At 35.1% G+C, this 26,060-nt stretch overlaps 2 protein-coding genes across 2 annotated transcripts; one reads left to right on the forward strand and one right to left on the reverse strand.

Annotated features, from left to right (window-relative positions):
* Positions 1 to 1,886: 1,886 nt before the first annotated feature.
* Positions 1,887 to 4,534, reverse strand: LOC125590682. The gene is made up of 4 exons (XM_048764365.1): positions 4,529 to 4,534; positions 3,137 to 4,372; positions 2,259 to 3,049; positions 1,887 to 1,950 (listed from the first exon to the last, which is right to left on the reverse strand). Exons 1-4 carry the CDS (start codon positions 4,532 to 4,534, stop codon positions 1,887 to 1,889), a joined length of 2,097 nt encoding a protein of 698 aa, XP_048620322.1.
* A 5,430-nt stretch (positions 4,535 to 9,964) lies between these two features.
* On the forward strand, positions 9,965 to 11,752 carry LOC106410601 (CBL-interacting serine/threonine-protein kinase 6-like). Its single transcript, XM_013851145.2, has one exon. It carries the CDS (start codon positions 10,241 to 10,243, stop codon positions 11,534 to 11,536), a length of 1,296 nt encoding a protein of 431 aa, XP_013706599.2. The 5' UTR covers positions 9,965 to 10,240; the 3' UTR covers positions 11,537 to 11,752.
* Positions 11,753 to 26,060: the final 14,308 nt, after the last annotated feature.

Below are 26,060 nucleotides of genomic sequence, written 5' to 3' on the forward strand. Positions count from 1 at the left end.
CAAAAAAAATATAAAATTGCAATACAGATGATAATTACAACAAAAAAAATGTGAAAACAACCAACATAAAATTCAAAGGTTAAAAAGAAACAAATGCATTTTTATGGAAAAGAATAGGGACGGGGATTCGGGCACCTATTTGAATAGGCTTAGAGTCTATTCAGATTTTTGAGATAGGAGATTTAAACCTCATTCGAGTATTTATAATTTTTTTGGTTCGGTTCATATCTTTGCTGATTCGGTTCGAGTTCGGATATGCACTTAAATTTTGTTAAAAAATCAAAACTCTCAAATACCTTAAAATTCAAAAATAAAAATAATATACAACATATAAATTTGAATATGATATGCTAAATATCTAAAATTAACATGACAATTTGTTCAATTTAGATATTGGATAAGTCTGATTTTTTGAGTATTTTAGATATTTTTAGAATATACCTAAATAATTAATATATTTAAGTATATAATTGTATTTAAGTATATTTAAGTATCCAAAATATTTTGGTTTGGATTGAGTTCGAATTTGATTCTTTAGATACCAAAATTTTAGGCCCATCTGAATACTTAACAATTTCGGGTCGATACAATTTTATACAGAGATGTTCATTTCAGTTTTTTGAATCCATGTATTTTGCCTATCTCTAGAAAAAAAAGAAAGATAAGAGGTGATTTTATTGCATTGTACGATAGATTTGAGATACATAATAAAAATCAAATGTTTTAAGAGAAGTAATTTTATTTACTTTTCCAACAAAATAAAAACAATTTTTATAAAATAAAAAACACAACTAATCTTTAACACATTGTATTCACTAAGTTTAATACATATTTGTAATCATGCCTAGAATGACATATTCAATAGGTAAAAAACAGGCATATTCATGAGGGCATTTTCATCATTTACATTTGACTATATCCAGTTTTCTTTTTCTTCAGTCATCTTCCCCATTTTTTTGCATTTTTGAAATCGCAGACGAACTGCGGAGATGAAGCAGTAGAGATGAAGTTATTCACTAGCAAGATGGCTTCACTAACCTTCTTTGTCGTTATACATCGTCAAGATTGACAAAGGCACAAAAGATGAAGTTCTTCACTAGCAAGATGGCTTCACTAGCTTTCTTGTTTAGTGAATGTTGTTTCGAGGATAGGTTTGAACCTTGGCTACGATTGATTCATTGAGGTCAGATTCTGTGAAACTGAGAATCGTTTCTTGTTTAGTGAATGTTGTTTCGAGGATAGGCTTGAACCTTGGCAACGATTGATTCAATTGATGATTCATCGAAGTCAGATTCTGTGAAAACGAGAATAGTTTCTTGTTTAGGGAATGTATTGTATTTTTTGAGAATATGATAGAACCGAGAATGGTTTTTGAAGTGAGTTTTCTTGATGTTATGGTAGGGATGCGATGCGTCAGTACTCCTAGATGCATATGAAACTCAGTCTTCTGACAAAGAGGCTTCTCCCAACCTGTCATTGAGAGGGCTTGATGTAATTGCAATAATCAAGTCTAAGCTAGAGGACATCTGTCCCGGAGCCGTCTCTTGCGCTGAAATTAAAAGCACAACTAATTTTTAAGAAATTGCATTCATTAAATTTAATACATATTTATAATCATGCCTAGATTTAAGAGGTAAAAGATAGGCATATTCATGAGGTAAAGAACAAAAAAATACTTTTACTAAATTACAGTCGCATAACATCTGTATATTCAGTGAAAGAAAATAGTTGTATATTCATGAGGGCATTTTCGTCATTTACAATTGACTATATCCTGCCTTCTTTTTTCTTCAGCCATCTTCCCCAATTTTTGCATTTTGCAATCGCAGACTAAATGTAGAGACGAATCAGCAGAGATGAAGTTATTCACTAGCAAGATGGCTTCACTAGCCTTCTTCGTCGTTATTCTCAGCATCTACTTCGTCGAGATTGACAAAGGCACCAAAGGTTCTGTCAAAAACGATTTCATTTCAAAGAACTCCATGTACATGTTCGTACGCCGAGAAATTCATCTCAAAAGTTGTTACATAAATCTACAAGGCCGGCTGATTTTGAAAATTAAGAGACTTTTTAATTTTGCATAGAGCTTTGTTAGATCTTCTCAAGATTGTATTTTTTATTTATGAAATTAATCAGATTTATCAAACAACTTTTTTTTTTTTTTTGTTCAAACCATACTTCATTCATTCATTCAAAATAGAAAAGGTTATTTGACAACAGGAGAGTTCAAGCATAAACGAAGGGCAGACTTTGCTAACCCGTCGGCCAAAACATTCTCCGACCGGCCAATAAAACAAAAGGAGATAGATGTAAGAGAACTACTCAACACGCGGATGTCGTGGAGGATCCCTTGGAGCTCAACTGTGGACGAGTCCGTTGTGAGCAGAGAGACTAGACTACGAGAGTCGGAGAAACACCTCAGGTCGATAAGACCCTGTTGGTTTGCCGCTTCTAGTGCAGCTTTCAGAGCTAGAGCCTCCGCCATTAAAGCGGACCCAACATATCTCTTTGCACTTGCACCTTGGAGACTAACCGTACCTGAACGATCTTTGAAGATCCAGCCCATTCCACCTGTTTTTGATGTCGAATCCCAGGCCCCATCTGTATAGCAGTCTAGAGTGGAGGGTGAAGTACCGCTAGGTTTCACTGATGGTCGGACGGGTGGCTGTTTCCCCACGCATGGCTGCGCCTGGCACCATTCTTTGGCGTCCCTAATAGCCTTGTTTAGGACTTCTTCTTCAGAGAACTTTCTATCTTCAAACAGGAGATGATTTCTACTTGTCCATAAGTTCCATAATATCCAAGGAAACAGAGGCTTCGAGATACCTGTTGGTGGGAGGGAGATCATCCTTTTACCGTTCTCCATGAGGCTCAAAATTGTAGAGGTAGTGTTGCACGGTTTGTGTAATGCCGGAAGGAGATCCCAGACTTTTTTCGCAAAGGGGCAGTGAAAAAAGGTGTGGATTTCACTCTCAATGGCGTTACAACGCTTGCATGTTGTTGTAGCTTGGATACCTCTACGAGCTAATGCTGCACCCACCGGGAGGGCCTTGTTGGCCAGTCTCCATAGAAATACATTAAGCTTCGGGGCGGTTTCTATATTCCAGACACACGATCGCCAGCCAAACTAGTTAACCTGGCTTGTAACCGGTTGCAATCTATCTTGATCTCGCGCGATCTTGGCCAGGGCGTATCCAGCCTTTGTTGTGTAGCTTCCTGTCTTACCAGGTAGCCAGACAAGAGCATCTTCCATATTGTATGATCTTGGGTGAATCAGGCGAATCGTCTCCTCATACTGCGGTAAGTGAGATCGGATAGCTTCCAAGTTCCAATCACCCGAGTCATGGTGTAAGAGGTCGTGAACCGTTAGTTCTTGAGCGTCAAAGGGAGGAGGACCGATCGGGCGCTGCATATCTGATGTTGATAGCCAGTTCTCCTCCCAAAGATTAACTTCTTTCCCATCTCCTATGGCCCATCCAGCACCTAGCTTTAGAACTTCTCGGCCTGCCAATATACCACGCCAGCCGTGAGACATAGCTCCACTTGTGGGACAATCAAGGAGGCTTGAGGAATGGCAGTATTTCCCGAGCAAGGTCTTTCCCAACAGGGAGGCTGGGTTTTTCAAAAGCCGCCACGCTAACTTAGCCAATAACGCATCATTGAAGTGCTCGATATCTCTAAACCCGAGTCCTCCCACTGACTTGGGCAAGGTGAGTTTATCCCAAGAAACCCAGCATAGTCGTTTGTGTTCCGGCTTAAGGTCCCACCAGAAGCGTGTCAGCACCGATTGGATCTGTTTACACAACGATACCGGCAGCTTAAAGCATGACATAGTATAAGCTGGCATGGCTGTCAACACAGTTTTTAGAAGAACCAACTTTCCCGCTCCCGAGAGGAATCGATTGGTCCACCCGTGGGCTTTTTGTCTGATACGATCAACAATAGAGGAGAAGATGTCTCTCTTCTTCCTTCCAAAGTGCTCCGGTAACCCAAGGTATTTGCCAATACCGCCTTTCTGTCCAATCCCCAAGGTCGTCTTAACGTTGTGCTTTGTTGACGGTAGTGTTTTTGACGAGAAGGTGATGGTTGACTTATCACGGTTTATGCACTGACCCGAGGCTAGCTCATACCGGTTAAGGATCTTCACGAGTGTCTCACAGCTAGCCCGGTCCGATCTGCAGAAGAACATGGTATCGTCGGCGAACAATAGATGGTTGATCGGGGGGTTTCCGCGAGCTACCTTAACGCCCGTTAGCTCTCCATGTTCTTGTGCCTTGTTGCATAAGCCAGATAATACCTCGGTACACAGAATAAAGAGATAAGGGGACAAGGGATCGCCCTGCCGGAGTCCTCTTGTCGGAGCGACATTGCCCTGTGGTGCACCGTTTATGAGAAAAGCGTATGAGACCGAAGATACGCGTTCTATAATCCAAGAAATCCACACACTGTGGAACCCAAGTCGTGTCAGCACCTCTCGGAGAAAATCCTATTCAATCCTATCGTATGCCTTGCTCATGTCGGTTTTTACCGCCATTGAGCATCTTTGTCGGGCAGCCGACGTACGGAGATAATAGAGAATCTCATGGATAATAAGTACATTGTCGGAAATTGCCCGACCTGGTTATCAAACAACTTTAAAAATCTAATTGAATGATAAATCAATAAAATTAAATTTTCTAAAATAACAATATAATAATCAATAGAAAGACCCCAACATTTTCGTTCTGCTTTTATTATGCATCTTGAGATCAACGATTTGGTCTTCAGTGCTTCCTCATTGATTTTGACGTCAGTGACTCCTCATGAAGAAAATTCAATGTTACGGATCATCGTGGAATAAGGGAACGGCTCAGCTTCCAAGGGAGCGATGCAACTCTTCAATTCTAGAGGTTGCGATGCAGACGAAGGTATTGTTGTTGTCTTTCTTTTGAGACGGCGGTATCATGATCTGAATGAGTAAAACGAATATGTGCCCCACAAGAGAACGCAGGAAAAGTAATCAGGAGTAAAACGATGATGAAGAAGCTGATCATTAGTTTAGAAACACAATCAAATGTGTAACCATTGTGTCTTATGATGCTAAAAAGAGCGAATGGAGAGTTACATTTACCGAAAAGTGATACCCCAATCAACGCATCAGCCAGAACTTTACCCATCCAAACATACCAACTTTGTATATGATCAGAGGCCACCCAACGGCCATGAAGGCGAAGACACAAGCCATACTTATGTTGACCCTGTTCACTTCCCTCGGTCTAAACTTTCTCAGATTGAAGTGCCGGTTCACCCTATCAGAAACACTTCCTATCATTAAGTAATCAATATACAGAGAAAAAACCTTGATAAGTGCTTAAAGCGTTAAGAAACTTAAATGTATATATACCAGTGAGCTATGGACTACCAAGGCCTAATACTCTGGGCCACATACAAAAATTGATTGCCTTTCGCAGAATGGACGATGACTCAAACTCCTCTGGTGGAACTGTTTGCCAAGCTGTGTCATACACAACTTGATTTAGTCCAAGTAGCTTATTCAGAGTTGCAGTACATGTGAGCTGGGTGATCCATATGACAGTAATACACACACAAAAATCCACATAAAATGTGATCAGAACTGATAGGAAATTAGCTGAAAATCACGTTTTACCCCTAATTTGATAGATTAGGTTCAGCCATAAACAACATTATGTCTTAGTCATAGGATTGGTTGTTTTGGGTTTTAAAAAGCAGTTCGAACTAGAAACTAAAGTTTTATTTTGGGTTCATTCTTCTTCTTTCACACACTATATACGTAACATTAATGGATCCCGGCCGGTGGTAAAAATAAAGGAAAAAAGTTATCGCACCGTATGACACTATCTGTATATGATAGTGTTCCTATATATTTGATCGCATGACCTAACTTTAATTTTAACCGGCTCACACTATTGTTCGATGAGTTCGTTAAAAATAGTTTTCGGTTGTTTGATGTCTTATCACAAATTCACAATCAATGATCTACACAAAAATGTAGCTAGTTATTCGAACCAAACACACACCATTACTGATTTTATGCAGAGCTTCCATGTGAATCTTTCTTGTCCGCTAGTTACCGATGGTATTGCAACTGCAATCAATTTCTCCAATGTACATATGGTTCACGAAAATTATATATATACATATATAGTAACCTAAAATACAAAACTCCTTCATGCATATGATTATTCTTTCCAAAATTCTGGAAGTAACTTATAAGTAAGAAATAAACGGAAGTTACGAACCCCAATAATATTGAATTTTTACGTATTACTGAATAGATTTTCCGAATAATTTGATATTTAATATACGAATCAAAGATATAGCATATTATTGGACTTCTACGGGTTTGTCGCTGTCTAATGCCAGTCGAAACGTCTTTGTCCTTCGTAAGAGAAAATTATGGAATCATAGCACAGACAAGATGAGAACAGGTTGGTGTTGATAATGGTACTGAATGAAATAAATTTAAATAAAAAAAAAAAAAATGAAATAAATTTAACATTTTTTGTATTAAATTATTGCATTGTAATTCATATTGCAATTTGCAAGTAATACCTACATGCGGAGTACATTATATTGGTGTTTGGCTTTCACGTCCAATTATGTCACACGTGTTAACTTTTTGCTGGCTCTCCACAAACAAAGGATTTCATTTCTAATGACAATGGTGATGAACTGACAACGATGATAAGAACAGAAAAGATTTATTGCAATAATACTAACTATTACATTAGATTCGAAACTTATATAATACAAGAGTATCAACAACGACAACGTTTGTGATATGTTTATATTTGCTTGGTTAGCTTGGGCAAACGAATTAGGACAATAACTTTTTCCCCTTCATAATAATACCATTTACTTTTCAGAGAAGCAAACGTATTGTAAATGTCCAGAGTCGTTGACAGATCCAACCGAACTCTAATTAAAAACGATGTAATTGTCCACAATCACCGTTATGTAATTGTCCACAATCACCGTTACACGTGTGTCTCACGTGCACCAGCCGATAATTTCAGTGATGAATGTTTGTCTGAGAGAGACGGGTTTTCTTCACATTACACATTAAATGGTCAATTATTTAGTGATGAGAAACGTCGTGTCAATTTGCAAAATACGGGATGTCTGGCCCCGGCCTGGGAACCTCGGATTAAAAAAAAAAAGTTGCAAAATACGAGATTACGAGATTTATATAGTATTTTCGCCTTCATATAAGAAACAAAAAAGCCACTTCAATATTTAGTCAAAAAATAATTGTCTAGCCCTTTTGGGGGTCGGCATGGTTTGTGTAATTTTCACTCAAATGTGGCCTAATGATAATTATTTGTGAATAATGTATTCGTCGAATATTATTAGTTGATACAAGTTAATGGCGACGAAGGTTGGTCACCACGGGAGACAATAAAACAAGACATCGCCTACCAAAGTGTGAGAGAATATCCTATATAGGTCCCATAAATATACGTCATCTTGTAATAGAACCTGAACCAGCAAACGCCTTCCCATCTTTTGTTTCTTTCTGATTGTTTTTGCTTCTCTCTTTCCTTCCTGTTAAACTAGCACGAGAACATGCACCCATTTCAACAAATTAGAGGATCGTTTAGGTTCAATCATGTCAAGAGACAATAAGGAATTAACATCGAAGGTGTTAGTTGTCTAAAACAATCAAGCAACGTTATGATTAGTTTATATAAATGATGATTTAAGAGATTCTGATTTTCATGGCTATATTGGCTTATTCAAAAATGTTTAACAAGCAATAAAATGGAAAGTTAAACTAATTAGTTCCTCATATTTTGAAAGGAATTTGTTGTTTCCGATTATTCTCTTAATTAATTATAATTTGATTTATACGGCTCCATAGCCTCCTTTTGTTTATTTGCATGTCCATCTACATCATACAACAATATTAAAACTTGTCTCCATAACATCATAGATACCCTTAGACATTCATTTTAAAATGACATAAGGTAAATTATTATACAAACAAGCCATATTGGCGATTATTGAATGCGCGAGCTATTGTCGATTCAAAGACATCAACTTCTTATAAGGAATATAAAATTATATCTGAGACATTCTTTATTACTTCCTCTTTTCGCGTGTTTGTGCTAGTGTATGTATGTGTCTCAGATGAATTATTAACGGGAGGCAACAGAGAAGGCAATGAAGGAGTCTCGTGAATGCGAATATGCACAAGCAAGCTGCTTATTAATTGGTTAGATATTTAATTAAGGCCTACAAGAGAGAAAGCGGTTCGAGTGCGGTCGACTTTTCCTAACAGCTTTAATCGCACATTGTTTTCTGGCTATTGCGAAGTGGGAGTTATTAGAGTGTAGTTTAATGACTCTGGTCAGTGCAACCGCTTGACTAAATATATTGCATTTGGCCCACTTTTCAAACAACATCATTACAAACAGTTTTTCTCATTTGTTTTTTCATGAGAAGAAAGTTGAAGAAAACTATGTATGTATAGCAATATTTGGGTGGTTGACCTAGGATTTTAATGCATTTCTGATGATATTAACTATGAGGTAACAAAATTTCATTAGAGGTTAAATTTCTGAGCCAGAAATTTCAGGAGCTTCGATCCATTATCCAATATTTCATGATACATGTTATATATGCTTACAAATTGCGGCATAGATTTCTGTTAGTTTTGCTTTTCGTGTTCATGTGTTTTAAACGCCGATACCTTGCTTTAAAAAAATAACGACCTCAAAACAAGTAGAAAAGGTTAATTTCGTAAAAAAGGTAATTAACCAATGGTAACTTGGCGCTAAAAAAGTTTGAGATAACGCATAAATCCGTCGGTTTCTAGTTCAAATTTTAGTAGAAACTAAGTTATTATCGTCTAACCAGATGATATGAGACTGTTTCAAATCTTATTTGAAAACATGGGAGTTTTTATGAAGATTAGTTGGGTTTCAAGACATTTCAGGACACTTCTAATCATAAAACCCTAGAACCAAATGCATAATGGACCACAACAAATAAAAGAAAAAACTGTAGGAATCTACCAAAAACTATCAACTCCTTAGATCATGATTAATCCGGATTTCTTAGAGTGGTGTTTTTAACGGAAGTTAAGAAACTGTTTCTTAACTTTTAACTAAAAAATCTAAGAATTGGTTCTTAAAGTCCTTATTTAAGAACCGGTTCTTAAAGTCCTTATTTAAAAACCAGTTTTTAGCTTTTTTTAATTAAAAGTTAAAAAACAGTTTCTTAACTTCCGCTAAGAACCTCATTCTAAGAACCTCAGGTTAACCATGCTCTTAGAGCATGATTATCGCGGTTTCCAAAACCGGTTTCTGCATGAAATTAATGTGTGGGTCCCATTTTTTCTTTAAAAAACGGTAACCAAAGTCGCGAATTAAAGATCGGTCTTGGGCCAGTTTTTGCACTGTTTGCGGGCCCCACCGACACGTGACGGCCTGCAATTGGTTCAATTTTTTTTTAATTTTTTTTTTAGGACCAAAAAAAAAGAAATTTAAGGATCCCAGAAAGAATTTCACAGATAATGATGGTCTTAGTCTGCCATTATGCTAGTAAATTATACATATTTGCAGATACAGAACTTAAATCAAATTAATAAAAATTACGATATTTCCGTAAATTATCATATGCAAGTATGCATTTTTTTTTTTTTGCGAACATATGCAAGTATGCATTGTATACATGCAAATGGTAAGTACTATAAGTAGGCCGTCAACGATAATAAACTTTCCAAGAAATGTCTACCATACAAAACACTACAAGGGAGTATAGAATAGTCAAAAATCCTGATCACAGCCGGTGCTATAAGGACACGTGTCACCGTGCCTCTCCATGTACACCGAAGCCGCCGCCGCCACAGTGGAAGGAGATGAAACTGCGTAATAACCACTAAAAATAAGGGTTGTTACGTAATTTCATACCCGTTAAGATCTATATAAACACTACTCTCCTTCTATTCTTTTTCCGCTGAAGAAGAAGAAAAAGGTTTTTATCTCTAATCAGAGTTTCGTGTTTCAATCAGATTTTGTTTCTCTCTCTCTCTCTCTCTCTCTTCTGCTGATTTTTAGGAAAAAGGAGTGAACAAACTCTTTGAAGGGAATGCAGAAAGATGGTCGGAGTATCGCCGGTGAAGACTAAGCTCTGTGATCGGTTTAACCGATCTGTCGGCGGCAGGAACTGCCACCGGAAACACGTAGGATGGGTGATCTAACCGTTCTAAAAAACCATGGTCGGAGCTAAACCAGTGAAGATGGTAGAGAATGGATCTGACGGTACAAGCCTGCTTAACGGGCGTTACGAGATAGGTCGACTTCTAGGTCACGGAACATTCGCGAAAGTGTACCACGCACGCAACGTAACAACCGGCAAAAGCGTCGCTCTAAAAGTCGTGGCCAAAGAGAAAGTAGCAAAGGCAGGCATGGAGGAGCAGATCAAACGAGAGATCTCCGTGATGAAAATGGTGAAGCACCCCAACATCGTCGAGCTCCACGAGGTCATGGCTAGCAAAACCAAGATCTACTTCGCCATGGAGCTCGTGCGAGGCGGCGAGCTGTTCGCCAAAGTCGCCAAAGGAAGGCTGCGCGAGGACGCGGCGCGCGTGTACTTCAAACAGCTGATCTCCGCGGTTGATTTCTGCCACAGCCGCGGAGTTTACCACCGTGATCTCAAGCCGGAGAATCTCTTGCTTGACGAGCAAGGCAACCTGAAAATCACTGACTTTGGCCTCTCTGCTTTCGCCGAGCATTTGAGGCAAGACGGGCTTCTCCACACGACGTGTGGGACTCCGGCGTACGTCTCGCCGGAGGTTATACTGAAGAAGGGGTACGACGGTGCTAAGGCGGATCTCTGGTCGTGCGGTGTGATCCTGTTCGTGCTTCTCGCTGGGTACTTACCGTTTCAAGATGATAATCTTGTGAACATGTATAAGAAGATTTATAGAGGAGACTTCAAGTGTCCTGGTTGGCTCTCTTCCGATGCGAGGAGGCTCGTGGTAAAGCTTCTAGATCCGAATCCTAATACCCGGATCACTATCGGTAAGGTTATGGATTCACCTTGGTTCAAGAAAAGATCCAAGAATGAGCCAGAGGTTCAAGATCTTGATCTCTCCGTGCACAAGTTTAAGGAAGAGACTGAGACGCTAAACGCGTTTCACATCATCGCGTTGTCCGAAGGGTTTGATCTCTCGCCGTTGTTCGAGGAGAAGAAGAAAGAGGAGAAGAGGGAGATGAGATTTGCTACTTCTCGGCCGGCGAGTAGTGTGATATCGAGTCTTGAAGAAGCGGCGAGAGTTGGGGATAAGTTTGATGTGAGGAAGAGTGAGAGTAGAGTGAGGATGGAAGGGAAGCTGAGTGGTCGGAAAGGGAAGTTAGCGGTGGAGGCGGAGATATTCGCGGTGGCTCCGTCGTTTGTGGTTGTGGAGGTGAAGAAAGATCATGGGGACACTCTTGAGTATAATAACTTTTGTAGTACGGCTCTTAGACCAGCTCTCAAGGACATCTTCTGGACTTCTACACCTGCTTGATTGGTAGTTGTGAGTTATTGCTAAATCTTGTGTGTTTTAATTCTTGTCTGAAAAATATTGTTGGATTCAAGATTCAGTTCGTGATTCTTGTTCTTGATTCTAAGTGAATATTGTGCAGAGAGTGTGTGGTGTGTGTTCGTGTGATTTAGAATGGTGTCTTAAAGATTCCATATCAAATAAATGTATTTATGACACCTTTAAGAATGTTTTTTTTTTTTTTTTTGAGCAACCCTTTAAGAATGTTCAAGAGTCAAATTATTATGAATTCTCAATGTCTTTTCTTTTCTTTTTTTCGTTTGCACGTCTCTTACGTTGGAGATGATTAGGACATCGTCTCCATATACTTTTCTTTTTAACTTCACTCTCACTTTGGGGTAAGATTTATGTGTATACTGATGCTTGCCGACATATCTCATTTGAATTTGTGGGCGTTTTAACTTTATTGACTCTTCCCAATGTACAGACAAGGACTACTGTGTAACAATTGGTAAGATAAGTACCAAAAACATTAAATTCTGTCACACAACATTAGCGAAGCTTGTGATATAATTTGGTCAAGTCGGTGAACTCGGCCTGAAAAGTTTGGCAAAAGAATTTGCTGGAAGATGGTACCAATAGTATTGTTATGAATAGGGATAAGATTATGTATTTCTTTCTTTTACACGTCTCTTATATTTGGAATTCTAAGGACATCATCTTTAAGATCCAGTTTATTCATTGCTTCATATACTCCTAAGTTTGATGTTATTGATGCGTATCGACATAACTCCTTTTAATTCTACTTTAAAAATTGGATTATAGCTCAAAGGTGGTCTCGAGTCAATAATTAGTGATGGCTTGATTCGTTGAAGACAAAATATCGCGGAGTAGAAAAGAAGATGGATCCTGATAATATTAAAACTTAAAAGTAAAAAGGAAAATGAGGTGGGCAGCTAAACTAAAGAAGAAGTTGCAAGATTGGGACGGATGTTTAATGAACCATATCACAATACTAAAAGGGAGATAACTAGAGCACGGAGAGTGTCCACCTCAGATTAAAAATCAACCAATCAGGGAAATCATTTCTGCCATGTCATTAGTTATTGTCGAAAATAAAGATAAAAGGAAGCTTCGATCAACCGCCTCTGCCTCTCCCACTTCGTCTTCTCGGTTACATCTTCATGAAATCTACGTTATAGCTACCAATATTATCAATAAATTGTGTTCTTCAAGCTCCTCTTTACGAATTCGTTTCTTATCCTTTGTTTTTCCTTCTTTATAAACCCTTCAACTAGATTTAATCCAGTCAAAAACGAAAACCTCCACTGAAGAAGTTGAAGCTATGGCGATGAAACCCAGTGGATAGTAATCCACCAGAAAGTCTCCCGTACAGTATGCTGTTAAATTGTTTTGGCCGTGTGGCAATTCAGATTTTTAGGAACGAACGAACACACGACTTTCATATGTTCATGTCTTCCCTTCTTCAGGTTCATTCCTTTATTCATATAATGGTTTCATTGCCAAGCGTTAACCATTCGAAATATTTGTCATTCAGCTATTTGATCTGGTATATGGAGAATTTTCAAAATTTCTATTCGGTTTGCTCTGGGTGAGAACAAATCCTAAAAAGATGCAGCCACAACAGGAATAAAAAACACTATGAAAACATTATTACAAAGCAAAACGGTAAGATTATTACAGAGCAAAAGAGTCCTTAATCTCTGTTCCAAGAATTTTGCTGTACCTGATTTTGAATGGTTTTGATTGTCTTTATGTAAGGATAAGCATCTTCGCACATGGTGTTCAAGAGATCATACAGATGGACCTGAAGACAAATAAGATGATCTTACTTGATAAACACATGCGGGCAATGTTTTCAGATTTCAGTTTGTCTAAATTGGCAGTTGACAGAGCCTTTCATGTCTCCGGCATATTGTTCATGGCACAGTTGGATATTTGGAGCCCAAGTAAGCTAGACGCATATCTAACACCAAAAAATACTTCATATATCTTTATTTTGTGATTAAAATACTGTTATTATTCTGATGGTAAAATGTATATAACTCTGGAGTCCTTTTTCGTGGGTCAAACTGTGGAGTCCTTCTTGAGTTTATGTTAGGCGTAGGCGTAGAAGCCATATCGAATGAACACTTCCGAGTTGATTATACAAGGTATATTACTAATCTGAGCTTTTTTATTTTTTAATGAACCGGCGTACAAAACAAAAAATGTTGCTAAGTGTCGGTCAGGAAATGGCACTTCTGAGCTGTAGAGTTTGGTTAAAACGTTTTTCAGCAATATGCACCAAACTGTGATAGAGAATCGTGGATTAAGGTTCTCGACTTTGTTAGCAGGATTTTCCATGGAAGTGTAGTTTTTTTTTTTGCTAACATCGATAGAAGTGTAGTTCTGAGAGGTACAAAGCTGTTATGTAATTGTGAGGAGTTTCTTGATAAGATTTGCGGTGGGTTTGCAGAAACAACAGCTGGCAAATTAATAGTAATGTTTTCCAAGGTAAAATAATGATTGAAAGTGTATGGTTCTTTTGTTTATTTATGAGTGAATAATACTATTGTCTGTTTAGTTTAACCCTTTCTGTTACCATGTTTCCAAAGTGATTGACTTAGACGCTGCGAAGAGTTTTGAAAATGGAGAAGGTGTGTGTCTGATAGCACCTCAGGATGCCTGCAAGCTGCAACCATTCAGTCAAGTATATTCGCACGGACATGTAGATTGATGGCGCGGATGGGTAAACACTCGAATCTAGGAAATGGTTGGCTCTGGATGAATCCATTGAGAAGTTGCGACACAACGTCGAAGTGTTTCTCGACTGCCAGTGTCACTATCTCGGGGGAGAAGAAGGCACAGTCTACGTGGTTATCAGGTTTGAGAGAATCGGATGTGAATATTACTCTGTTTAGTGTAACCTTTTTCATGACCATGTTTCTGAAGAGATCGAGTTAGACGCTGCGAATAGTTGCATGTGAGGGTGAGTAAAATGGAAAGTGTCTGAGGATAAGATACTGATGTTCAGGAACTTACACTTGGCTCTCGAAACTTCACAATAGAGAGCTTGAAGACAAAGCCAAAGAAGTACCAGAGCTGAAAATAGAGAGGCATAAGAAAACACTTAATATAGACGAGCTCGAGGGTATCGCGAGGCTGAATCTAGCAGAGGCAGCCATGTTATAGCTTAAAGCTAACAAAGCATAACGTGAGTCTGAGAGGTTGTAAAGATTGTACTACGAAAATGGAAAAGTTTGAGGAGGAATGCGCAAGTAACATCTGAACAGAGGTTGGCCAAGGCTGAGGCAGAGAGGCAATATAAGTTTGAGAAGATTAAGCTGACAGAAAATTCAAGCTCTCATCACAAAGTAGTGGTGGTGGAGGAGACCCGTCACATGTGTGATGTAATCAAAGATCCGTGATCTACTTCATGGTAACAATCTCACGCCTAAGGTAGATCCTCAATCAAAAGAGCACCATCCTTTCATATCCAAACATTGACGCTTCTTCCCTACTAAGTTTGTTAATTTTGTGAAAACAAGATCTCTTAATAAACAAGAGTGTAGGTATGTGGAATCTTTCTCAGGCCAAGAAGCTTTGCTTAATTTGGAGAGTCATGGTTTATTTTATATGATATATCAAGTTTTGGGTGGTGGTTTTCACTTTAAGTTCTTTATAGTGACCAAACTTTTTATCCTTTTCATCATTCAATATACGACATTGTAATTTTTATATATCCAATTATTATATAATGATTTGATCAGTATCAAACCATTTGAAATATATTTTTTTTGTTGAGTGAGTCTAATTTACATAATGTTGCGAGATGGATCTTACAAATTCAATCTATCTCAAATGATATATTCATCTTCTATTTTTCTATTGAGAAGTTGTTTTCTAAGTGATCATTTACATGGTTTGGAAAGAGTGTGATGCACTTGTGCACATATATATCTCTCTCTATGCTTTCCGTTATATAGATTCGAGTAAAGAAAACTAAATGGAATCATTAATTTAACTTACGACAAAGAGTTGACAAAAAAAAAATTACTCCAAAGAAGTGGATGAAACAAATAACATTTGAAAATGGTGATAAAGTAAACAGTAACATGTTATCTAAAAATATTTTACTCAACTACTATTATATATTTATTCTCAATTTTTATGTGATATGGATAATTAAAAATTATTAACTTAAAAACGGTTCAATTTATGGGTTTAAAAAGATTAAATATTTTATATTTGATGAATATATAAGTGTTTTTGATAAAAATACTTCAAACGCTATTACAATATTGTTTATCATATATTAAAATAGTGTGCAAATGTATAATTAACAACAAGTGTGAAAAGAATAACGAGAAAATTATAAAAATGTAACATGAGACACAAAAAAAAAAAACAGAGTTAATCAATTTAAGAAATCACAACTGTTATCATATTACTTATTGTTTTAAACTACAGCTTTGGTTTAAAGAATGCAAAAATAATAATTAAATATATAAAAGAAGAAAAATCCTAATAACTTATATCACAATTATAAAAGAACGCAAGTCACAAAAACAAATGCAAAACTGCAAACCTAGAGAAGCACATAAATTAAAAATTACAATAACTAAAAACCTGAATATAATTAAACATATAGTAAAGACCGACTTAAGAAATATAAATGGCAAAATATACACCATACAAAGAATCAATCTCTAAAACTGAAAGGCAAAAATAAAGGTTGATGTATACTTATGTACACTTATTATATATACAATAGAAAAATAAACAACAAAAATGTAGGTTATAATGATGAAAAATAGATACTCTTACAAAGTTAAAAACATCAAAAATGGAAAACTAAAAATCATATTCGTAACAGCATTAATTCAAAAATACATAAAAAATTTAAAAAATATATATATATATATATATATTAATTAACCATATGCTCCCTATTTTAAAATTAATAATAAAAGCAGTGCCGGAAATCGGTATTCACCATAGCACCATTTAAAAGAATTTACTTCAATAATTTCATAAACACTACTCAAAATATTAAATGAGAATTGAAAAAATACAAAAATATAAAATTATGTATATGTCAAAGGAGAATAACACTGAAACGAAAAAAAGTAGTATCAAATTAATTCATCTGTGTTAGTCATGACATCCATTATATGGTAAGGAATAGAAATTCTATTTGATAATATTAAAATATATGTGGTATAGAGTATAATTTTTTAGAAAGACATAGTTCAAATCTACTAGAAAAACAAAGCAAAACTAATGAAAATATATAGCTCATTAAGAGTTATAAAAAATGCAAACTTAAACAAAATAAATTATATAGGTAGTAATAAAATACAATAGATTAACAAATTCAAAATGTCCAATTCGCGCGTAGCGCGGTGAAAAACCTAGTTATATTAGTGATCTGATTTACATTTTACTAGCGAAGTTTCATCATCATATTTTTGACATGTGATCAATCAAGGAAATACAAATTAACACACGAATTACTACTTAATAAACAATAAATAATGACATCAAATCTTTTTAAAAGTATAAAAGTGTAGTACCTATTAATCAGGATAATTTTCTCAAATAGTCATTTTTAAGTTTTTGTCACAAAAATAGTGTTCAATAAAGAAAAGGATCAAAATAATTCGTTTTATTTTGAAAATTTTAATATTTATTTTTAATTTTTTAAAATTTGAAATCCTATACTCAAAACACCACCCAACTCTAAATCATCGACTAAAGTCGAGTCGTATTGGCATTTATAAGTTACTTTTAAGTAGATGATTTAAGTGGATTGATAACTAATTTACAACTGATTGAACTTGTAAATTGTGTTTAGGGAATAAGGCTCACTTGATGATAGAAAGCTCTGGTTTACCTAAGTCTTTTTTCCCTCAAGGAACTCATGTGGTTATTCTGTTGTTATTCATCGGGAGTGCTTCAAGCTTGAACGTGGTAGAAAGGGGAAGACTAAGAGTTATATCGGATTTTATAATACAGAAAATATCAATTGGAGTTTTTTTTTTGTCGGCCAAATGGAGTTATTTGTTCTGCGATTGTGCATCTGTGTAACAGTTTTGCAACTTGCCAATTTGTTATTAACATGTTAAATTGGAAATAATATAAGGAAAATAATTGAGGGAAAATTTATTTGAAATTATTAGTGGCTGATAGGGGTGTCAATTCGGGCCCGGCTCAGTCCGGCCCAACTCCACTAAACCCGTAAATATTTAAGTCCGGCCCATCCCGGCCCGAAAATATTTTGGGCCTAGAGTTCAAAGCCCGGTCCGGTCTTTATAGAGCTATAGGGCTTTTCGAGCTTTTATGGGTTTTTCGAAAAAATAATTTGTCATTGTCACTTCCATCGTTTTAATACATGTGAATTTTCATTAAAAAAAGAGTTTCATTATATATATATATATATATATATAAAAGTGAGTTTAAAATTTTTTTCTCTATCACAAATGTTTTATTTTTTCGTATGCTTTAAAAACATATTATACACAAACCAAATTTAATAAGATTTAAATAATCAAATATCAATTAAAACTAAACATACAAGAGAACAAAATTTATGATAAACATGGTTAAACGTTTCATACTTTGTATTTTGAAATAAAAAAAAAGCATGTTGTACATGAAAGAAGAATGTACATTTGCAAAATTTAAAATATAACACTTGTAATGATGAAACAATAAAGGGCATTAACAACTTTTATATTTGCTTTATTAGAGTATGAATAAAAGTATTAAAATAATATGTCAATACTAATAATAGTTTCGATTACAAGAAAGAACGATAATATTTACGCTAAAATATAAAATTTCGGATTCTCGAACCGGTTCTAGCCCAAACGAGATTAAGCCCAAAATACCCAAAACCCAAATGAGTTTAGCCCGAAAGGCCCAATTTTTTTGGGCTTATAAAACTAAGCCCAAGCCCGGTAATTTTTAGGGTTGGACGGACTCAAACGACTGCGAGCTTCGGTCCTAATCGACATGTCTAGCTGATATCTCTTTAGTTGTTTTTTTGGAAGTTACATTGGTCCGGATGATGCATGTGGGAACTGTAGGACTAAAGAACCTGCAGGCTGCAGTTAAATGTTTTGATTTAGTGATAATAGTTCACTAAAAACAAGAATACTTTACATGTCTTCTAATGTGGGTTGTCTACACGAAGCATCTCGTTTTTTATCTTGCTTTCTTCAGCATTAATTATGAGACTAGTGAAACTGGTGCCACATTACTGGGTCTCAAGAAGATGTATTGACAATATCCATATTTGACCCAAAATACTGGTTGGAATCTAATGGGCCTAACTTTGAGCCAATTCAGATGCTCTTTCATTGAATCGTTCACGATCTTCATTGTCTCGGACTATAACACTTGAAGAGATTGGCAACAGCATACGACATACAATCGACCGAATAATTCATTTCAGGAACCATGGCTATGACTTATGAGCCATGCATGTTACTTTGTTTCACTTAAAGTATTCTACTATTTTACGTTTGAAAAAAAAAAAACAGATACTATAACATAATATAGTTGAACAAGCATGTTATGAGTCTTGTAAGTTATTACTTGCGACACACATGTGATACAGGTTGCTCAGTCCCACCTACAGTATTTCTACTCGCACTATAATCTATATATAGAGATCACAGACATACAAATTTAGAAGTAGTACACCATGTTTGTGAAAGATAAAAGGGGAAATAAAAAACGTGGAGAAATGAGATGTAGATAAGTGTTGTCTAAAGCTATGGAAAATATATAAAAATAAAGTGAAATAGCTTTTGACTTTTCATAGGTTTGGAACAAGGGATGTCCCTAACTATCATCATCCTTCTTCTTTTTTTTTCAAATTTTCGTTCCTTGTCTTTTTCAATCATTTGTTTTAACTCTTATGTTTTAACCTCTCCCATTATTTGTTGTAAAAAGAACTTCACAACGCCAAATTTTATCATGTGCGAAAGAATCCTAGAGATTAGTGTTTTTACTAATCAATAATGTATGTACCATTTTTACCGCAAACCAAGAGTAAGTATATACACAACACCAGGATCCTTATATTTTTTGTATACGTTCCATTTTCGAAGTAGAAAAAAATGGGACACTGTATCTCATTGAAGAAAAAGAAACGCATAATCTCATTTTCTCGTGAATCCCCTAGACTATATTTGCGAAGTGATTTTGCCACATGTCCTTTCTACAATCAATTTCACAAAACAAATATGACATAACTACTGAAATTGATGACATGTCTTATAGCTTAATATGACATGGACAATTGCATTTAATGTTAATTTATATTTTTGGTAAACTTTTTAAAATATGACAAACTCATATATTACATTTAATGTCAATTTATATTTTTGGAATTTTTTTTTAGAATATAGAAATAACTCATAAATCATCATTAAAATAAATATATTCAAATACGGCATTATAAATTTTGAAATATAATTTAATTATATATTTTTAAATTATACAATTTTATTACTAAAATTTTCAAAAATATATACATTTTTTTTTAGAAAATTATAAAAATTTAATCTTAAAATCATTATTTTCTTATATATCCACAAATTTAATAAATATTGTTTAATTTTAATTTTTGGTAATTATGCAACTTTTGCTAATTTATTTAATATATTTAATTAAAATAAATAGATAGAAAAATCTATCTAAGATTATAATTTCAAATATATACATGCATATTCTTAAATATAATTTTTATGTTTAATTAAATTGAATTTAAATAAAAATATTGATACAAAAAAAGAAAATTTACAATATTAATAAAAAATTATTTTAAAATATAATTTATATTTATCTGTTAAAAAAATATTTTAAATTTTTTTACTTTGCACATGGTGCAGGAAAACACCTAGTTATTCTTATTTAGGAAATACAATAAATATTTGTCATTCATGATATATGTTATAATCTTTAAACTTCATTTTTTTCTCTTTGTACTCTTTTGTCATATAGTTTCCATGTTCGTCTTTGAGAGTGAATACACACTTCAAATTAATTTGTCGTCCTCTCTCTCACAGTCACTTCTTAAAGTACACTTGGTTGATCATATCTTATCCTTGAAGATGCCTCCTCTCTTTTTATTTTGTTTAATTTATTTTGTGTGAATGGCCACCTTGTCTGTTTAACATATTTAATCGTCATGTTAGATTAATATTAATGATATGTTTTGTTACAGTATCAAACCGATCTGAAACGAAAACATTATGTATTAAAAACAAATTAATGGTTTGTAAATCGAATAGGCCAAGAACACCAAATAAGAGATCTCCAAGAAAAAACCTCATTTTGAGGGTGGAGAATCTTCAAAATGAAAGTTTGAAGGTGAGTTGCTTCAAGAAGAAACCTCAAATCTATTTTTAAAATTTTATGTAATTTACATTTTAGTCCTTATTTTTAATGTAAACTACTTATAATCACTAAACTTTATACAAATAAATAATATGTACACATTGAAAATATTAAACACAATATTTATAAATAAAAATTATTAGAATACAAATACATAAATAATAATATAATACATACATTAATTCATAAACACTGAAAATATAAACTACACACTATTATTATTTCTATAGTGTTCTCATACTAAGTACTCATTAGTTTATATTAGTTTTTATTTTATTTTAACATATTTGTGTATTTTATGTATTAATAATACATATATATAAATAAAATATTTGAATACTTAAGTAAATATAGTTATAAGGATTAAAGTAATAGAAAACATAGTATTAGTACAATTATATGTAAGTTATAAAAATAAAAAAAAAACTTAAATGAAAAGTAGTTAGTATTTTGAGAGTCCGAATAGTGGAACTTCAAATTTGAGGTTTCACGGATCAGGTTTTCAAAATTTGAGAGTTTAAGGGTTTTCTTGAATAATAAAAAAAAATTAAATTTGAGGGTTTGAAGAAGAGTTCTCTTTTGATTAGTTGTGGAAAACACGTGGTTGGTGAACATAATAAAAGGCCTTCAAATGTCGACAACAAAGGTACAAACCAATACACATACACAAAACCGAAAGAGCAAAAAAAGGACAGTTGAGTCATGAGTGGTGGACATTCAATCTTCTTTAGGCTCCAGATTCAAATTCGAGACAAACAAAGAGACGTTTACGTCTTAGGGTACTTTTTTTTGTGTTTCTTACATGTTCACATACTTTGAACATGAGGTATACTTTCCTCCTTGCTTTAACTATTTCAGTCCCCAAAAAGCCTTTCTGATAGACAAACTTTCTAACCATGGTTAAGTCTAAAGTGGCCAAGTAACTTCCTTTGATATTTGTCGTTACATGGGCTTGGTCGCAATTAAATGGTTAAAGTTTTGTAGTACATGAAACAGAGCTATTATTTGTGACCCGTTAGATGCATATATTTTTGAAAAAAAATCGGACAGCTCTTGTTGAATTCAGTACAACGATGCTTTAAGCGGTAAAGTAGGTTTATTAATTGCATGTTCTTATCTTCTTTCTTCTCTGCTAGCAGCAAAACTTCCGGCAACCAAATCTGAGAGTAAGGTTTTTAGGAGTTATAGATCTAGATGCATCTATATTTCCTCTGGGTTTTGCAATGTATGCAGTTGTTCTGAGTTTTTTGACCATCTTTGTTTTGCAGGCGTAACAACTTGTGGCCACGACATGGACGAGTATTGCATGGTGATGGCCGGCGACTGGGTTTGTGGAGAAGATGGGAAGTGGAATTTTTTCGTTGACAAACAGCAGATGTCTCGCATGGTCCCCTTCCGAGAAGGCATTACACTGAGCGAGTTGGATGCAAACGTCATGAAAGAGTTCAGCTACGGGGGAAAGCTGGGGAGTGTAGCCTTAAGTTACTGGCCACCGTCATCCATAGAACTTGCGACAGGCATCAGGACACCCACTGTTCTGCTCACCAACGACGGCGCGGTAGGGTTTTTCAGCAGACACCTGAAGGTCGGCGCCCCTATGAATCTCTTTGCCAAATTCGACGCCTTTGATCTTGGGAATCAAAGTTCCCGAGATGAGTCCAGGGCCAAAGGCTAACGCACACCAGCTCAGGCAATGAAGAGAAAGATGTTCGACGATGTTTGGAGCTCCGGTAAAGGTGATTATGTCTCATCGGCGGCCTCTAAAATCGACAATGTTGTTGTAGAGGAAGACGAGCTCTTACGCGAGGTCGAGAAGGTTGAAGAGAAAATCAGGGGCGAAAGCCTGAGGAGCAACGAGGGTGAGCCGTGCGAAACTATCGATAGCGACTCCAGTTTGGCTGATGAGGTAGATGACAGAGATGTTCGTCCTAGCGGATACGACAAAGAGTTCTGGGCCCCGTTCATAAGAGAGGACAACGGCGGTTCTGATGTTGTGGATAAGGTCTTCAATGCTGAGGACACTACCCGTAGGACTTATAGATGCACCACCAACAACGCTTTTGACCATACAGTCGTCGCAGGCGGCTCCAGTCCCTCCAATTCCAAAACAACAGCAGAGGCCGAAGACGTGAAGTTTCCATGGTCGGCAAACCCTGGTCACAGTAATGTGGTCACACCGACGCAGAGGGAGACGCGTAAACTAGAAGAGGTCGACGAAGAGGAGTGCGAGTCATGATGAGTGGGTCCAATGTCAGCTATAGTAATGTGCGAGTCAGGCCCAAGTAGTTTTTGCCATAGAGGGTCCTTAGCAGGGTTTCTGATGTTGAATGATGGTGTTTCATAGTTTGCGGGGAAAGGACCACAATGGAGACCTGTGACAGTGTGGAATTCAGCAAGGGAGAACCGGAAGGGAGATCCACCAACAACTGGCCAGAGCGTATACTCCTGAATGGGCAAAATCTGTCTGCACAAAAGGCTGTGGAGAAGCTTGTGCGAGACAGGGGACTGGCGAGCAGGGATGTCGAAGAGGCGACCAAAGCAAGAGTTCCTTATGATCTCAAACTCGTCTGAGCCGCGAAGGACATGACTGAGGAAACAGAGTATGTCGGGTCTGGAATAAACGTTTAACCGTTTCATTGGGAAACGGTTTGTTGCGAAGAGCCATTCCGGAAGCCGGCGATCTGGTCGGGAACACACACCAGTTTCTCCACCTCCAGTTAAAGGAAACTAGTTAGAATTAATTTTAGGTCAAAAAAATGCGAGAGATCAGAGTAGGAGATACGTACCAGTCATTGTTTGTCGGAGAATGGGCCAATGTCGAGGCGGCGACAAAGACAGCGTGGTTCTGTAGCTGAGCCGCGGAGAACACAAACAATTGGGGTTCGGAGAAACATGGAGAGCTTGAGGATATGAAAGTGAAATGAGTAATCGGAGATTTAGGGGATTACGCCGTGAAACTGATTTGGGAGATGAATGAACGGCATCTAGGATTAGGATAGAGAGGATGAAATTATGTGAGGTAAAGAATTAAAAAAAATGACGTTAATACAAGTTAACTAAACTAGAGGTGTAAAAAGTGTTAACTAAACTAGAGGTGGGTTCTCAGTTTGTGGGGTAGTTAAGTCATTTTAGCACAATAAAGTACTCTACAAGTATAGAGTATGTCTATGTGATATGGAAGAGGAAAAAAGTATGTGTAACTGTAAAATTTTCACAAACAAAAGCCATCCGCTCACTATGTTAAGTTAAATTGTAACCCAACAAATGGTACAATTTATATACCTCAGTTCAAAACCTTCTAATCATCCAACATCAATTTTGTATTTAAATATTATTCTTAATTATACATTTCTAACTTTCTTTAAAAGTTATAGAAAACTAGTATTTCATGCATCGAAGATTAATTAATTTCGATATAAACAATCTAAGCATTTTAAGGTGTAGATTTTTTGATGATTCCCATAATAACTCTAACCTTAACTATCACTTAACTATACACAATATTATACCTTTAGGGTAAAGAATTTGACCGTCTACAATTATTTAATCGAACTATTTCATGCTGATCTTTTATATTATTTTTAGAATGTTAGAATGTGAAAGACTATATCATCCCTATAAGTTTGACTAGTGATGATTCTAGAAACAAAAAGAATAAATAGAAAAAAAACGTAAATGAATAAAATTGCAGGAATGAAAAAGAATGGTTGTTTTTTCTCAAATATAATAAGGAATACTTTTGTTATTTATTTCTCTACGAAAAGAAAATGATAGGGATTGAAAAGAAAAAATTATTCCTTGTAAATAGTGATATTTTTTAAAAACGTTAGAAAATGCATTATTCATCGTCGTTCCTTTGTCACCATTCATACCCAAAATTGATTTATTTTGGATGAAACGTATAAGTTTAGTTGTTTGATCAGGTCTTTCTTTTTAGGTCATTTTGTTTTATTTTGCCTCTCGGTGCATCAAATTAGATAATTATTAAGTTTGCAAATTCAAAACAAAGTCAACCACAATGCTGCAGTACATTGTACTATGTACTTGGCTCATCATAACTATTATTGTTCAGATCGACAAAATGATTAACTAAAGCTTCGTTATGGAAAGTATATATCTTAAGCAGTGTTTAGTACAGGAATTTGTCACTTGATTTGATGGTGTACTTTCCAACGTTTTTAACTAAGCTGTCCCAACGTATGAACTTTGTGTATTCACATTATATGGTGATTTTTTTTGTTCTTTAATAACCCACTTAAGATTTTTTTCTAACCCACTTACGATATTAAACCAAGATGGTGGCTATTTATCTATACTGTTATTTATGAAGTTATTTTGCTGATTTGTCACATTCTCCATGATTTTAGGTAATTTTCTTTATTTATCATGTTTTTATTAGTTTTAGATTAAATTATCAATTTATTAATTTAAATAATAAAAATATTTTGATTTCTAATTAATTTATTAATTTAAATGATTTGTCACATTCTCCATAATTTTAGGTAATTTTGCTTATTTGTCATGTTTTTATTAGTTTTAGATTAAATCATCAATTTATTAATTTAAATAATATAAATATTTCAATTTCTAATTAATTTATTAATTTAAATAATATAAATATTTCGAAATTTCTAATTGAAATTATGATTATAATTTTTTTTAACTTTCACAAGATTTTTATTATTTTTTAGCTTAAATCATTAATTTATTAATTTAAATAACATAACTATTTCAAACTTTCTAATTGGAATTACAATTATAATTATTTTTAAAAAGTTAGGACCAATTCTTATTTTCATATGATGTAAAATGTTTTAAACTCTATAGTTTCAATTTTCTCATTCATTCCGAGTTGTATTATAGTTTTTGACATCTATATTTATGTACTTTTGATATTTGTTTTTTTATAGTTGGAGTTCTATGTTTTTCTTATTTCTTTGAGTCTGAAATACTAGGAGCAAATCGGTTTTGTTACATGAAATTTGGAATTATGAATTAGGTACTCTGAATTACTTCGGTAGTTATTTCACGTGTATGTTTTATTACTGTTTTATCTATAAGAAAAATATGCTTTGATATTAAATTTAGAGAATTGCCTATGTAATCATGTTATGAACATGTCTTTAATGGTATA

Source organism: Brassica napus, chromosome C7 (genome assembly GCF_020379485.1).
Source record: "Brassica napus cultivar Da-Ae chromosome C7, Da-Ae, whole genome shotgun sequence".
NCBI classification, from domain to species: Eukaryota; Viridiplantae; Streptophyta; class Magnoliopsida; order Brassicales; family Brassicaceae; genus Brassica; species Brassica napus.